Below are 17,486 nucleotides of genomic sequence, written 5' to 3' on the forward strand. Positions count from 1 at the left end.
ACCATCATCAGCTTTCCTCAGGAAAGCCCCCCAGTTCGCCCTTGCCAACTGCCACCTCTGGATCCTCGTCCCCCTGACCACACAGCTCCCAAAGCCAATCTCGGTGCGGACTAGATAGTGATCGCTACCAAAAGAAAGATTACCAAGAACCTCCCAACTACAAACACCAGCTAACTCCTTGGACACAAGCGTAAGATCTATTGCACTTTCCGTACCGGTCCCCATATCATAGCGGGTCCCACTCCCATCATTCAGACAAACCAACTCCCTTTGTTTGATAAAACCCTCTACCACCTGCCCATACCTATCGGTACCACTACCGCCCCACAAAGCGCTATGCGCATTAAAATCCCCACACCACACGGCCTTTCCCCGAACATCCTTACCGATACTATGTAAGGACTCTAACGTTAACTCACCACACGGATTATAAAGGTTAACCACAGTAACAGCTTCACCACCCAGCCAGACCCTCACCGCAAGAGCCTCCGGCGCTTTACTCACACTGACAACAACGTAATTTAGGTAATCTCGGACAAACACAGCCACACCTCCGCCTCTACCCTGCTCCCTATCATTCCTAACACACACATACCCTTGTATCCCAAAACCCCACCTAGGTTGTAACCAAGTCTCCTGCACGCACATAACGTGAGGCTTGTTCAACAAGGTAGAGACAAAATGCTTAAATTCCTGGCCATTAGCACGAAGACTACGCGCATTCCATTGCAAGACAACCACCGCCATTATGAGCCCCCGGAACCTGACGGCGCATCGGGAGCCCCCCCACTCCCACTGCCAGAATGGGGCAGGGTGCCTTCCCGCAGCGCATCCTCTATCTCCGTCCACTCGGGACCCCCAGCTCCAAAGTACTTCCCTGCAGCCTTAGCGATGATCTTAGTCTTTTCGGATCTCTTCTTGGTTTGACCAGTACAGTTAATCACTTCCACCATAAAGAGGAAGAAATCTTTCCTCTTCACAACCAGTACATCCTCCGCACCCACAGGGCCTCTGCCCGTGGAAGCCACACTCACAGGCATCCCAGTGGGGACCTCGCCCTGGCCGCGGGCAACGCTGCCCCCTCCCCTGTCGCCTAGGACACCAGCAGCACTGGCAGCCCCCACTGCATCCACCTTCACCTGACTACCAGACACCTTCTTGACCGCATCCGCGTAGGATATGCCTTGAGAGGCTCTAACTTTTTGCCCCTCAGCAGCCCTCTTGCTGAACACGCATCCCCCGTAGGCAGAGCTATGCTCTCCCCACAGTTACAGCACTTGAGTTTTGCTCCGTCGTCACACTTCCCATACTCGTGGTCTCCTGCACATTTACCACACTTCTGCTTCCCTCTTCAGACCGCTGCAATATGCCCAAAGCGCTGGCACTTGAAGCAACGCAGGGGCGGCAGAACATATGGGCGTACGCCATAGCGCATGTACCCAACGCACACCACACGAGGCAGGATCCCACCTTCAAATCTAATCATTATCGACAGGCTGTCACACCTTACCCCATCCCGGGTCATCTTCAATCGCCTAGCATCCACCACCTTAGCTCCAGTCAAATTCTCCTTTATGTCATCCACAGATGTCGTCGTAGGGACGCCTACGATAACTCCCCTGACCGTGCCTCTTACAGCATCAGACACAAGAATGTCCTTCCCCCCCAGACACTTAGCTTCAATCGCCTTCCTTTGCTGAGCCACGTCCTTGCACACGACCAGCAGCGAGCCATCCCTAAGGACACTCGCATGCTTGACCACTCCCACAGCTACAGTCAGGCTCCTTGTCAACGCCATCGGATCCCACCCCTTAAAGGACGCATTATCCTGCGCGAGCTTTATGAACACCTTACACTCTGAACTCACATCCCCGATATCTGCAACCCCCCCGCCCTGCTCCTCACTGAGAGAGCCCTCCATAGACGAGCAAGAAGACGCCCCACGCTGCACAGGATCAGTGGCTCCAGGGGAGTCCTCCCCGCTGTTCATATCGTCACCGACCAGGTCACGCTTCCTCTTCCTCTTCCCCGTCATACGGACCGAGGCGTTCCTCTATGTTGCCGTAATATCCAAACAACGCTCAATAATCCACCGTCAGCGATGTTGTTATTGGCAGAGGCCCCCAAAATGGTGTTTTTTTATCAAAAAAGTGTATTTTTCTTTGGCGTGAAGACAAGCGTCCCGGTCACTAGTTGCCCTTCTTCTTTGGTGTTTTATGGCTACTCAAGCAGGAGCAGGGCAAGGCAAGGCAGGGCAGGGCAGGGCAGGGCAGGGCAGGGCAGGGCAGGGCAGGGCAGGGCAGGGCAGGGCAGGGCAGGGCAGGGCAGGGGCAACGACATATCAAAGCCAAATGAGTAAAGCCTAAAGAATAAAGCCGTACATCAAAGGAGAGGAAGATGAAGAAGAGTCAGCCCTAGAATAAAGCCGGTAACAAAGTCTCAGCAGAGCGGATACAAACAAATTTCCTCTGTTTCCCGACCAACAGGCTCAGTATATTTTGGTTCTTGCAGTATTGCTTCTTCAACTAAGGCTCTAAGATAAGATAAGATAAGATAAGATACGCCTTTATTGTCCACACATGGGGAAATGTTGGTGTTACAAAGCTGTAGATACAGAGGAAAAGAACAGATAACTTATAGAAAGTTTTAAAAACACTCTTAATAGAAGAACTCTTATGAACAAAAACAAAAACTCTTATTAACAAAACTCCTGTAAACAGGTCCTCTCATATCTTAATAGGGAATGGAGGGAAGAAAATAAAAATAAAATAATAATAAAAATAGCTGGCATAAGACAAATAATACTAATAATAATGGTAAAGTAAACACTCTTATTTTCATCAGTTGTATGCACATGAATTACATTAATTGCGTGTGAGTATGACAGTAATTGCACATGGTTAAGTCAGTATTGCACATGGTTAAGTCAGTATTGCACATGGTTAAGTCAGTATTGCACATGGTTAAGTCAGTATTGCACATGGTCAAGTCAGTATTGCACATGGTTAGGTCAGTATTGCACATGGTGATGTCAGTATTGCACATGGTGAAGTCAGTATTGCACATGGTGAAGTCAGTACTGCACATGGTTAGGTCAGTATTGCACATGGTTAGGTCAGTATTGCACATGGGTAAGTCAGTATTGTACATGGTGAAGTCAGTATTGCACATGGTGAAGTCAGTATTGCACATGGTGAAGTCAGTACTGCACATGGTTAAGTCAGTATTGCACATGGTTAGGTCAGTATTGCACATGGTGAAGTCAGTATTGCACATGGTGAAGTCAGTATTGCACATGGTTAAGTCAGTATTGCACATGGTTAGGTCAGTATTGCACATGGTTAGGTCAGTATTGCACATGGTTAGGTCAGTATTGCACATGGTTAAGTCAGTATTGCACATGGTTAGGTCAGTATTGCACATGGTTAAGTCAGTATTGCACATGGTTAAGTCAGTATTGCACATGGTTAGGTCAGTATTGCGTATAGTGTAAGTGTGTGTTAGTTTGTGTATGTATATGAGTGCGTGTGTGTGTGTATGTATATGAATGTGTGTGTGTGTGTGAGTGTGTGTTTAAGTATGTGTGTGTGTGTGTGTGTGTGTGTTAAAGTAAGTGTGCGTGTGTTAGTGTGTGTATGTATATGAGTGTGTGTGTGTGTGTGCGTGAGTGTGTGTTTAAGTGTGTGTGTGTTAGTGTAAGTGTGTGTGTGTTAGTGTCTGTATGTATATGAGTGTGTGTGTGTGTGTGAGTGTGTGTTTAAGTGTGTGTTTGTGTTAATGTTAGTGTGTGTGTGTATGTATATGAGTGTGTGTGTGTGTGTTTAAGTGTAAGTGTGTGTGTTAGTGTAAGTGTGTGTGTGTTAGTGTGTGTATGTATATGAGTGTGTGTGTGTGTGTGTGTTAGTGTAAGTGTAAGTCCAGTCAAACAACCTCTATGAACCCCTCCAATCTGGCTTCCGCCCACTTCACAACACTGAAACAGCCCTGGTCAAAGTACTCAACGATCTCCTCACCTCTGCAGACTCCGGGGCCCTCAACATCCTGTTACTACTAGACCTCAGCGCAGCCTTTGACACTATAAACCATTCCATCCTCCTACAAAGGCTGCGCCAACTGGGTGTTGAGGGCTCTGCACTTGACTGGCTCACATCCTACCTCACCAACAGGCAAGAGTTCATTTCCCTCTCCGGTCACTCATCCACCCTCTCCCCAGTAACGCAGGGGTTCCCCCAGGGCTCAGTCCTCGGCCCCCTCCTCTTCATCTGCTACATCTTCCCCCTTGGTCACATCCTCCGCCAACTCAACCTGGACTTTCACTGCTACGCTGACGACACCCAGATATACCTCACCACCAAATCCACCCAAAACCCTCCCCTCAGCCACATCCAAACCTGCATCTCTACAATAAAATCATGGCTCACTCTCAACTTCCTCAAACTGAACAGTGACAAAACAGAGCTCCTCCTCATTGGCACCAAATCCACTCTCAATAAAACTGGTCCCTTTTCACTCAGCATCGACACCTCGACCATCACCCCCTCTACCCTGGTACGCAATCTCGGTGTCATCATGGACCCCACCCTCTCCTTCACTCCCCATGTCAGCCACATCGTCAAGACCTCATACTTCCACCTCCGCCGCATCGCCAAAATCCGACACTGCCTCACCCTCCCCGCTGCTGAATCCCTCATCCATGCCTTCATCTCCTCCCGCCTCGACTACTGCAACTCCCTCCTCACTGGCATCTCCTCCCATTCCCTCCATAGACTCCAAATGGTCCAAAACTCCGCTGCCCGCCTCCTCACCCACACCCGGTCCCGTGAACACATCACTCCCGTTCTCCGCTCCCTCCACTGGCTCCCCATCAAGCAGCGCATAAACTTTAAAATACTCCTCCTCACCTTCAAAGCTCTTCACCACCTTGCCCCCCCCTACCTGTCTGACCTCCTCATCCCCCACCGCCCCACCCGAGCTCTCCGATCCTCCTCCTCTCTCACCCTGACTGCACCAACATCCCGACTCAAAAGTTTTGGCGACGGAGCATTCTCCCGAGCAGCACCCCGACTCTGGAACTCCCTCCCCCAACCTGTCCGCCACTCTCCCTCACTCACAACATTCAAATCCCGCCTAAAAACATACCTCTTCACCCAAGCCTATCAAATCAAATCAAATCAATTTATTTTTGTAACGCCCAAAATCACAACAACAGTTGCCTCTGAGGGCCACAGGGAGAAATGAATCAACAATGTCTGTGGTGGCGATGAAGTCAGACAATGTCTGTGGTGGCGAGGGACGATGTCCCAGGGTCCTCTGTCCTTAGACTCTCCTTCTCGGCCAGGAAAAACTACAAAAAAAACCTCTTTGGGAAAAAAGCGTAGAAACCTGGAGGAGTTCCAGTGAAGGAGAGATCCGACTCTCACAGACGGACAGACGGACACGAGGAGACTGGAGCTGGACCCACTCTTCAGGCAGAAGAGGGACCGTCTGAGTCGAGCTGGACCCACTCTTCAGGCAGAAGAGGGACCGTCTGAGTCGAGCTGGACCCACTCTTCAGGCAGAAGAGGGACCGTCGGAGGCGAGCTGGACCCACTCTTCAGGCAGACGAGGGACCGTCGGAGGCGAGCTGGACCCACTCTTCAGGCAGATGAGGGACCGACTGAGGCGAACTGGAGCCACTCTTCAGGCAGATGAGGGACCGTCCACACAGGGCAGGGACCACTTCACCAGGGGAGGGACATCTGGGTCCACAGGTCCTCAGAAGTGAGAGAAAGAAAAGAAGGCGGTGAACACCTATGACCTCCCCTACCCCTAGCCTCCTCTACCCCACTGTCTACACTTCTACCCCCTGTTACATCCCCATCTTTTTCTCTCTACTTCTTCTGTCTTGTTCATTTTATCTGTATATTAATGTGTATTGTACGTGTTGTCCCCCCCTGTCTGTAAATACCCCCCCTTTTTTATTATGTTCAGCGTCTTTGGGTCACTGAAAAGCGCTATATAAATAAAAGTTATTATTATTATGTATATGAGTGTGTGTGTGTGAGTGAGTGTGTGTTTAAGTGTGTGTTAGTGTAAGTGTGTGTGTGTTAGTGTGTGTATGTATATGAGTGTGTGTGTGTGTGTGTATGTATATGAGTGTGTGTGTGTGTGTGTGTGTGTGTGTGTGAGTTTAAGTGTGTGAGTTAGTGTAAGTATGTGTGTGTTAGTGTGTGTATGTATATGAGTGTGTGTGTGTGTATGTATATGAGTGTGTGTGTGTTTAAGTGTGTGTGTGTGTGTTAGTGTAAGTGTGTGTGTGTGTTAGTGTGTGTATGTATATGTGTGTGTGTGTGTGTGTGTGTTTAAGTGTGTGTGTGTGTGTTATTGTGTGTGTGTGTGTGTGTGTGTGCGTGTGTGTGTGTGTGAGTGTGTGTGTTTAAGTGTGTGTGTGTGTGTGTTAGTGTGTGTATGTATATGTGTGTGTGTGTGTTTAAGTGTGTGTGTGTGTGTGTGTTAGTGTGTGTGTGTTATTGTGTGTGTGTGTGTGTGTGTGTGTGTGTGCGTGTGTGTGAGTGTGTGTGTTTAAGTGTGTGTGTGTGTGTGTGTGTGTGCGTGTGTGTGAGTGTGTGTGTTTAAGTGTGTGTGTGTGTGTGTGTTAGTGTAAGTGTGTGTGTGCCTTCAAGGGCTAGCAGTGTTTGTTATACAGTCTGACAGCAGCAGGAAGGAAAGACTTGACTCTTGACTTTTACCATTGAACGAGTTATATTTGTAATTGAATTTAAAGCTGTTGTTGTTTAACACAAACTTTCATACTTTAAGTGATATCGTCCTCTCGAGTAAGTGATTGTGTTCTGCGGGTCAGGGGCGGGGCGAGGGGGCGTACAAGACACACCCATTTCCTGATAAACAGAAGCGAAAGCGCCAGAGAGACAGACGCGAGGAGCCTTTCTACACGCACATCTGCACAACTTCTACCACCATGACAGGTACGTCCTTTCAGCCATTATAAACCTGGTTCGCAAGCAGATTATTATTTAGCGCGTAAACTTATAGGATAAAAGCACAATCTATCAACTCCGCGTCGATCCTCAGCGCGAAGTTCCATTGGAGCGCGTGCGTTTGTGAATAGTGTCGTTGCAGAGTGCGTTATTTTGGACGTGAAAGGTTGTATTGTATCACGTAGTATTGTATCACGAGTGTGCGCAGGTTTGTCGTTGCGCACTTTAGTTTAGAAGCCGACCCCACTGCGCTTTTGTGTGGTTAGAGCGCCCCCTAGTGTTGGTCACGTAGAAACGCGGTCAAATTCGCCGTGGTCCCGGAGGTAGGCGTTAGGGACAGCACTAGATCATACGCTCATAACTCACGGAAGTGACGAACTTGGTCCCGGAAGGAGGACTAAAATGTGCCGTTTATTTTAGCCATAGGGATTTAGAAAAACTCTAAAGTTTAAAAACACGAAAAGAAACTCATCTGAAACTTAGATGTTATCAAAAAATGTTGATAGTTTTCTGTAAGTTTTCAGAAGCATATTTTAAATACAGTTCTAGGTTTCGTTCTCATACTACCGAGCTGATAAGTTACATTTCTACTTTTCATCCAAGCTGAAAGATCATTAAGATTATTTTGATCTAGTTTTTTGGACGGTCTTTGTATTATTAATTTAAATAATTGCATAGTAAAAAATCATATTATTTATGCGTTTTTGATTGGCAAAACAGGTTTGAATATTTATGTGGTATATTGCAATAGAGTATTGTACATTTATTTGAATATGTTTCTTTGTATTTTAGATTTAAACTCTCGAAGAATTGTCCTGATCGGCAAAAGCGGCAGCGGGAAAAGCAGCCTGGCCAACACCATTTTTGCAGATTCCATTTTCAAGGTGAACCACAGCAGCGCCTCCAAATCCAAATACTCCGAGGCCAAAAGTGGCATCGTGAACGAACGGGACCTGACGTTGATCGACACCCCCGGTATTTTCAACACTGACCGCTCCGATGAGGACGTCCGGTGTGAAATATTCAGCTGTTATACGCAGTGTTCGCCCGGACCACACGCCTTTCTGTTTGTGCTTTTGATCGAGAAGTTTACCGAGCAAGAACAAGCCATCGTTGACCAAATCAAGATGCATTTTGGCGACGACGTTTTCAAATACACCACTGTGGTCTTCACGCACGGCGACCAGCTGCAAGAGGGGATGGAAATCCGTGAGTTTGTGGGTCAAAGCGAGGGGCTGCGCGATCTGGTCCGTAAATGTGGCGACCGCTGCCACGTGATTGACAACAAATACTGGAGAAACGCCAGCGGGAATGAATATAGAAGCAACGCGTTTCAGAGGAAAGAGATTCTCAAATCGATAGATAAAACATTAAATGAAAACGGCAAGTGCTACTTCACCAATGAGAGGTTCAGACAAGTAGAAGCGGATATTAAACGGGAGCAAGATCGTGCCCGCGAGTCAGAAAGCAGCTTGTCTGCGAGCGAGTGCAGAGAAAAGGCAAAGGAGATAGTCCTTCAAAAATACATAATCTTGCAACAACGAAAGCATTATCTTAAATATATATTAATCGTTGCTGGATTGTCTTTTGTCTCTTATATGGTGGTCAGTTTTTTCCGGGATACACGTGTGTCAGGGCCGGCCTCGGGTGTAAATGAAGTGCTGCCCCCTTCAGTGGTGGAGGTGGTAAATGAAGCCGTGGCACCGATAAAAAGCACCCTGGGTTACATTATAGAAGCCATAAAAGCTGTGTTTGGGAGCGAAGCGGACGTTCTTACCAATACGACACAACCCATGTAAGAGAAGATGACAAAGCAGGGTTTATTGCAATCAAAATATCAAAGACTGTAATATTCTGTCTTATAGGGGAACAAAATGCTTATCTCTGCAAAAAACCTGTTCTGAAATGTATTTTATTGGTTTAGCAGTTCATATTTTGGTATTTTCTCAAATTTTCATGCTCTTGGACATTTGAATATAAACTTCAAGTGTCCAACTATAACATAATAAATCGGCAGTTCAATCGCAATATCAGAATTGTCAAAAATTGCTATAATAAATCTTTCAGGGTCTATTTTGTTTGATTTTGATAAAAAATCATGTACATCTAAATCATACTTTTTAGTCTGTTTTCAATATTGTAACTGAGGAGGGAATGGACAATGGACAATTGTAAAGTGATCCATTATGGTTATTATACATTCTTTTTTTTCTGTTTGTATTATTGTTTTGATCAGATATGGTGCAAATGTGTTGGCCTGAAGTGTCATTGAATCATAAAACACTTTTCCATATGTGACTTTTTCTGCTTATCAATTACACACAGACAAAGTATTATCCTGTAATAATATTTAGACTGTTTGTACCTGATCACAAACCACAATAATGATTGTACCACTAAAATAAAATGTAAAAAATAATGAACTTGCATGTTTTTCTTACTGTCTCACTATCTATTTTGGAATATTGGATTGTTTCAGGTATAAAGCAATAACATCTCAATAAATACAGAAAAGTGACATAGTGGGTCTTTATAATAAGTGTGGTTGGAGATGTTAATCGCCAACGGGGGTTCAGGAGTGGGACCACGCCTCAACCTCTACTCCACCAGTAAACACGCCCCACTCTCTAACCACACCTCTAATTACCCAGAAGCCCTATTAATAAGGCCTATTCACAGCATATCTTGTCATCTCTGCTCTCTCAACCCCGCCCTCCCACCCCATGTCTCTATCATCTTCACCTTAACACATCACCAATCAATGGAGGGGGGGTCCTGAATCGCCTGAGTCTCTACCCAGCCAACTCTCGTCGCTACATCGTCGCCCCATCGTTGATCCATTGTCGATCCATCGTCGTTATTCATCAATAAACATTCTTTCATACTCCATTGTTATGGCGTGGTCCCTGCTATTGAAAAAACATTTAACCATCTGAGTACCACCAGATCTAAACCAGGCCAAAAACAGGACTATTCTAGGTTTAAACTGGCTTAAAGAGATGAAAATGGGACAACACAATTGCTTTATGCATTCTTAACAAGGACAACCCCAAAAGAGAACAGAATTGTGGAGTAAAATTACTTTATTTGAACTATAGAGGAGTCTGCATACCAACAGTGGTACACACACCACAGTTTGAAAAACACTGGCTTACAGAAAAGATAAAGAAAAGTATTTCAGACAATCAAGTTTCTAACAAGTATCATTTGGTTGGACGTAGCTCAGAAACATACTGGGTGGGCACATGGTTGAGTGGGCACAAGGTTGAGAGGGCACGTGGTTGAGTGGGCACAAGGTTGAGTGGGCACATGGTTGAGTGGGCACAAGGTTGAATGGGCACAAGGTTGAGTGGGCACAAGGTTGAATGGGCACAAGGTTGAGTGGGCACATGGTTGAGTGGGCACATGGTTGAGTGGGCACAAGGTTGAGAGGGCACGTGGTTGAGTGGGCACATGGTTGAGTGGGCACATGGTTGAGTGGGCACAAGGTTGAGAGGGCACGTGGTTGAGTGGGCACAAGGTTGAGAGGGCACGTGGTTGAGTGGGCACATGGTTGAGTGGGCACAAGGTTGAGTGGGCACAAGGTTGAATGGGCACATGGTTGAGAGGGCACGTGGTTGGAGGGCACATGGTTGAGTGGGCACAAGGTTGAGAGGGCACGTGGTTGAGTGGGCACAAGGTTGAGTGGGCACAAGGTTGAATGGGCACATGGTTGAGAGGGCACGTGGTTGGAGGGCACATGGTTGAGCACGCGCATGACTCTGCGGTGTCTGGGCGTGGCCCTGTGGGTGTGGTCATTAGGAGAGCGCTCGCCTGCTGTGTGTGTGTCAGTCTTCTAGTTTCTGCGTTTGGAGCAATAAACGACCTAACGTGCCATTGTTGTGACGCGTCTTCAGTGTTTGAATACCCGTGTCTTCGCCTGCCGCGGCGTTTGGATTTGTTCGGATGCCATGGCCGCAATATTTAGCCCATGACACCCCCATTGCATGTATAAAAGATTTTCTGGACTGTCTTTTTTATATTTATATCCACACAGTAATAATATAGACTTATTATTATTGTCTGGTATCATCGGGGCCGTTTCAGATCTTCCAGCGTTCTCCCCAGGGCGTCGCTCACGCTCGTCGTACCTCTGGCGGCCTGGTACCCGGCCATGGCCCCTCGCAGCGCTCCTCTCCCGGCCGCCGACGCCACCGCTCTCCCTGAAACCCCCGACAGGCCATCCCAGTTCTCCAGAGTGGACCTGAGCACATCCACTACCCCCAGAAACGCCCCCATGAGCGCCCCCCATGGCCACGCCCGAAAACTTGACCAGCAGCAGGTTGTCAACGGTGGTTCTGGCCTGCGCTCTGACTTCAGTGTGGGACATGTTAGTCACTGCACTTTGCTTGATTCGTTCTTCTTCTTTTTCCAGCTCTTCCATGACTTTTTGGAGCAAATCATTCGTGTAGTAGCCATCGTTGTTCACTTTCATATTGCGATCAATCGTAGCTAGTATCTTTGCCACCTGAAACTGGTTACTCCTCATCTCATCTCCACCTGGTGTGTTCCAGTGTTTGTTGTCAACTACATGGCACCTTCCGCCACATTTCTTCACCAAATCACTAAGCGCCGCGTTTGGACCAACGAACTCTTCAATCGTCTGGCCCGGTTGCAGCTGATCGCCGTGCGTAAAGACGACAACGGCGAAACGAAAGGCTTCCTCTGAAAAATATCTGTGGATTTTGTGGATAAGTTCCTGCTCGTGGGTGGTGTATCTCTCTACTTTGAGCACGATGAGTATGGCATGAGGTCCTGGGGCCGTCTCTGTGAAGCATCGCACTAATCCTTTTCGGAACAATTCTTCCGATGCGCACGTGTCAAAGAAACCCGGAGTGTCGATCAAAGTCACAGGTTTTCCATCGACGAGCCTGGACTCGGCGCGACAAACGCTCTCGTCTGAAACGGAAGCGTGGTTGATGCGGAAAACGTTCTCTCCGAGAATGGTGTTGGCCAGGCTGCTCTTCCCATTGCCGGTTTTCCCAAGCGCCACAATCCGGGTGGAAGTTTGCACTAAGAAAAAAGCAAAAGCAAAACCAACGTTTCTTTGTTTGCATTTAAAATAGTAATTTCACTGCATAAAAGGCCAGAAAAAGCAGAAATCTAGAAACAAAAATAGCATTGTAGTGATTTTCATTGTGTCCATGGTTTATATTTTAAAGATGCACTATGTCACTTTTCTGGCAGGGGATTCGCCACTTTCCTGTATTTATGGAGATGTTATTGCTTTATACCTGAAATATTCCAACAAATTTATGGCATTACAGGTGTTGATTATGCTGGAAAACATATTTAAATTTTTGTTTTACTGTAAGCAGGGTCACCTCTCCAACAACATCTCAATGGACATTTTGAAAGTGGCGCTGAGACAGAAATGTTACACAGTGCACCTTTAAAATATGCGTGAGTGTCTGGGTCTCGACAGTACAAACCATAGAGCACAATGCAAAATAAAATGCAAATGAAAAAACAACAAGATCATTCTTTACTTACATTTTTGTATCTTGATATTTTACCTTGTACAATTTATTACCTGCATATTAATTCCACATACAACAGAAAGTAGTTTTACTTGCAAAATATCCATCGCATTACGTTCAGTGCCCTGTTTGTTCATTTTATAGTGAGCAAACAGAAAAAGAATGTAAAATGTCTGTGTGCTTTGTCTCTCTCGCCCTGTGCAACAAAAAGGCAGCAAGATCGGCAAAGAATTTAGCTTGTTGTTTACATTATGTTGCAATATTAGGCTAAAGTATATTCAATTGCATATTTTTATCTATTAAAAATGACCTGCTTTGTATTTTAAAACAACAATTTGAACAGTAACTTTATGCACGCAGTGAGAAAAAGCTCGACTCACCGTCCATGGCTCCTCTCGCTCACCTACAGCGTTCAGGAAATCACACTTGCCTTCTCTTCACTTCCTGCACACAACAACCATTCAACCTCAGCTGAGAGAATGTTAATCGAAGTATTTATTCATGCTGCTTTATCCGAGTAACCATAGCAAAGCCAAAATATGTGCCGCTCCCAAAAGCATAGTCCAAAACTATTCGCTCTGTGCCTTTGAAACAGGTCTAACAAGAAAACGCATAATTATCTACTATCATTATGTACTGCAGATCACAAAGGAAACAGCCTGCAGAAGCGTTGTTGGGTTTATTAAGAGCGATTTTTTTGGTTTATAAAGATGGGAAAGTCTACCAAACATTTGTTATTATTGGTACTGTGACCAGAAAACAATTACATTTTAGTTTAAAGTAAGCTATGTGTTAAATCTACTATGGTAAATGTAAATATTTGACATTTTTCTTAGCTGGAATGATGAGATTAAAGGCGGTATGGACGATTTTTCGGCGATTTGAGAACGCAGGCTGAAGTGCGCATGCGCACTCCCCCGTGCGGACTGATACAACACACACGTGCGTTTGTTTATTAGCGCAACGGAGCGCATCGCATCTCTCGTCTCCCGTAGATTTCTGTCCACTTCTGAGTCAGCTCGAACTGTCTTTCTCCGTCTTCATTTTGCCCCGTACACTGAGGGAACTATATTATGATAGATCCATGCGCTTAGGCAGGCGGAAACGTGAGGAGGAACCGCACGCGGCTGCAGGTGAGCGGTAGGTGCGTTTTATGATTGATACGTGGCAGGACAAATGATTTATCCACGCCACAAGGAAATATGATAAAAAATTTGCTGAAGCGTAGACTAATGCACAAGATAGATGGTGAGACAGTAAGAAAAATATGCAAGCTCATTATTTTTATTAAAAAAAAAATTAGAACAAGTAATGCAGTACAAATGATACTTTATCTGTGTGTTATTGGTACGCACAAAACTTCACAAATGAAAAAGTGTTTGACAATTCAATGACACTTCAGGTCAACACATTCACACCATATCGGATCAAAACAATAATACAAACAGAGGTTCCCACCAGCTCAGAGGGCAAGAGGAAAAACACGTCCAAGCTATTGAAGAGTAATTTTCATATTATTTCATAAATAAAACACAAATAAAGCTTCATATGGAAAAATAAAGCTTGCTGTGGTGTCCATCATGGTGTATTTATTGTGTAATTCAAATTGTACCGCTCTATTTGATGTTCCATTCTAGCTATAAAACGTTTCCATTTGTGGTTTTGCTTTTTGATGACGGTCTCTAAGCCTTCGTCTCGGCTCCAGCTGCACATTTGATGACGGTCCCTAAGCACTCTCGGGTGCACATTCGGAGCAGTGGGATTCGCTGCGCCCAAAATACGCATCTGATTTAAAAAAACGGGGTTGTAGTCACTTGGCTGTGTGAATATGTGTGTTTTGGCATGTGTATGAGCTGTAAAGACTTTTGCATTTAGGAACTATTGACCTCAGAAGTCCGAATATGTGAATATGACGTTAACTTTTCCGAGCTGAGGGAGTGAGGATGACCACATCTAATGCCACAAATACTTCAGTAACTTACATCAGCCAGTGATGAAGAGTATAGTTCTAATAATCTTAATGATCTGGGCACATTGTCTGCCTAAATACAAAGTAATGTGTGACTGCAGCAGGACCTGAGCTGCGAGGGTCCCATAAAAGGCGCGTTGCCAATACATATTTGAACTTATTCATGGAGAGCGCTTTGAGATGCTGCATATCGTGTTCAAGGAGGACCAAGATAACAGTGCCACATATAAAACAAATAAACTTACTTTGTAACTTACTTTTGTATAACTTATTTTCCTTCCGGCTCAGAAGTGAAACTAAAGCTCTCTTATGCATGACGCAGTTCAGTCAGAGCAACACTTTGAGCACAACAGAAGCAGAGAATGGAAGATAAGCTCTGCTCTTTTTACTCATAATCAGGGCTTGTGTTAAAGTCTGTCCTACTTATCTTCTGCAAACACTTAATTAAACTCGGCTTGTACAGATTATACTTTTTTTCCAGGAGAAAGTCGACGCCCGTCTTTTATATATTATGTAATTAAGACCATTTCCACTCTTTGAACGCTTGTGGTGTTTATTTGTTAAATCTAAAGAGAAACCTATAAAAATGTTCTAATTGAGTCCAACTGTATGTAATGTACTTTTCTAAAAAAATGTGTTTAGTTTTGTGTGTATAAAAGTTCAGTTTATTCATTATTATATTAAAAATAATAACAAAAACAACAACAACAGAGACATATTTCAAAAGTACAACTACCTGTGTTTTGCTTACATTTTTAAAATATTAAAATTTACCTTTTCTTCTTCCAGGTGAGAGCAGGAGGATTGTCCTTCTGGGCAAAACTGGAGCAGGAAAAAGCAGCCTGGCAAACACAATTCTTGGGGTTGAAAACCTGTTCAAAGAGTCACATAAGGCAAAGTCTGAGACGAGCACTTGCAAGTCAGAAACTAGAAACGTTTACGACAAAAACATCACATTGATTGACACTCCTGGTGTCTTTGACACTGATCCAAGAAGCACCGAGCTGAGCCCTGAGCTCCTGAAGTGTGTACTGGAGTGTGCACCTGGACCTCACGCTTTTCTGCTGGTGCTTAAAGTGGAGCGGTTCACACAACAGGAGCAGGCTGTGGTCGATGTGATACTCAAGTATTTCTCTGAAGAGGCTCTGAACTACACCACAGTGGTCTTCACTCGAGGTGATGAGCTGGACGACGATACAATTAAGGAATGGGTCAAAGGCAATGAAGCCCTGAACACCCTGGTTCAGAGATGTGGAGGCCGCTGTCATGTGTTTGATAATAGATACTGGAAGAACAGCTACGACTCGTACAAGAACAACCAGGTCCAGGTCAAAGCTCTGCTGGACACCATCGACCAAACTGTGGAGAAGAACGGAGGGAGACGTTACACCAATGAGATGCTGAAAATGATTCATGATCAAGTACGAGAAGAGGTGAAGAAAATGTCCTGTTCAAGTCATTTGACCCTGGCGGACATTCGAGCTAAGGCCAAACAGGTTGTTTACACCAAACTGATGAAAAACATGAAAGGTGCTTTGATCGGGGTGGTGCTGGGGGCCTTATTGGGAGCGGGATTACTGGTGGGACTTGTAATGATGGGTTCTCCAGATCTTTTCAAGTGTGTGGCTGCAGCTGTAACAGGGGCAGCTGTGGGGGGGCTCACAGGGGCCCTGGTGGGGGCCTCGGCATCAGAGAAGTGGAGCTCACCCACAGAGGCGGTGCGGGACGCTGTGGAGTTCATCAAAGAAGTACAACCACTGGTGGAAGCGACAAACCAAACTGTCAGTGCTGTGTGTGCTGTCTTCCAGTAAATAAGTTCAACTCATGATGACGGCCTCAAGCGTGACACCAAGAAAAGCCAGAAATCACTTCAACATCAGATCATCAGAGAGATAGAGCTGTGATTAAAACAAATATCTTTACTTTGTTTACTTTATTTGTTTACACATGCTGATATATGTTATAGTTATTATTGGTAGTTATAGGTTTTAATCTGGGCTGTAATCTGTTTTGATGATTGACCTGAAGTAGTTACGTGTGTGGTAACTTTTTTAATCAAGTAATAAAAATGTTTTTAACTTTTTCAGTGCTGGGAAATGGTCATTATTACAGGAACGGGTGTGGTCAAAATGTGTCTTGATGTGAACAGAACAACTTTCAAACACATGAGTCAATGAGACCGGTTTGATGATAATTGCTCTTTCCTTTTTATAGAACAGGAATGTCCCATTTAGCTTCAGATTGACTTTCTATTGTCTGCTTTAATCTCTCTTGTTTTGGAAAGCAAACTCTTCAGTCAAGCTTTAATATATTTATACTTTCAACTGATACTATACATATCTTCTGGTATGTCAAGTTAGTCAAATTTACAGGGGGAAAAACGCCTTTATTCAAATGACATGCACAGTTGTATATTGTCTTTCCCATGTTGTTTCATATTGTCACGTAAACAACTCCATCACAGCCGAAGTTTACTAGTTCCGGATTTGAATTTAATTTAACAAACTTGACAAGTTTCTCAAAATGCTACAGTCGGACATTGTTTTTCAGTCATCTTCAAATCAGCACCAACATTATCGTTTCTCCATCCTCATCAATCACTCACATCTTTAGACACAATGAATGAGCACATTATTTTAATCTTTGGCTACACTTTTTTAAACAAACCCAGAAACCTATTGAGTCCTAAACCTAACCATAAAATACATGTACAAAAAATAAATAAATTCATATAATGACTACCGTATTTTTCATATACAATGCGCACTGGATTATATGGTGCATTGATGCTTTTTGAGAAAATTAAAGGCTTTTAAGTGCGTCTTATAGTGCGGAAATAACATAAAATATTCTGTTTTCTTAATCTAATACATTTACCCAAATCAAAGGAATACATTGGAGTAATCTATCTGATCACACAATGTAACACAGCTCTGGTTACAAATGCATGTGCAATTTTTCATTTCTACATAAATATGGATAAATGCACGTACAATCAGAGCAGCAGACATGATCTTAAAC

The 17,486-nt window shown here is 44.7% G+C and overlaps 2 protein-coding genes across 2 annotated transcripts in view; both read left to right on the forward strand.

Annotated features, from left to right (window-relative positions):
- col4a5 (collagen, type IV, alpha 5 (Alport syndrome)) overlaps window positions 1-17,486 on the forward strand; it is a 362,461-nt gene that overhangs the window by 1,612 nt on the left and 343,363 nt on the right. The window lies entirely within an intron of this gene.
- LOC140371513 (GTPase IMAP family member 8-like) lies at window positions 6,893-16,291 on the forward strand. The gene is made up of 5 exons (XM_072458683.1): window positions 6,893-6,965; window positions 7,770-8,772; window positions 11,085-11,346; window positions 11,843-12,022; window positions 15,236-16,291. Exons 1-5 carry the CDS (start codon window positions 6,959-6,961, stop codon window positions 16,274-16,276), a joined length of 2,493 nt encoding a protein of 830 aa, XP_072314784.1. The 5' UTR covers window positions 6,893-6,958; the 3' UTR covers window positions 16,277-16,291.

Source organism: Eucyclogobius newberryi, unplaced genomic scaffold (genome assembly GCF_026437365.1).
Source record: "Eucyclogobius newberryi isolate DKJ021-1_F unplaced genomic scaffold, fEucNew1.0.hap1 SCAF_22, whole genome shotgun sequence".
NCBI classification, from domain to species: Eukaryota; Metazoa; Chordata; class Actinopteri; order Gobiiformes; family Gobiidae; genus Eucyclogobius; species Eucyclogobius newberryi.

Coding starts and splice junctions, on each gene's coding strand:
- LOC140371513 (XM_072458683.1), top strand. Junction 8,773..11,084: donor ACCAATACGACACAACCCAT/GTAAGAGAAGAT, acceptor CGTTCTCCCCAG/GGCGTCGCTCACGCTCGTCG. Junction 12,023..15,235: donor GCGCCACAATCCGGGTGGAA/GTTTGCACTAAG, acceptor AAATATTAAAAT/TTACCTTTTCTTCTTCCAGG.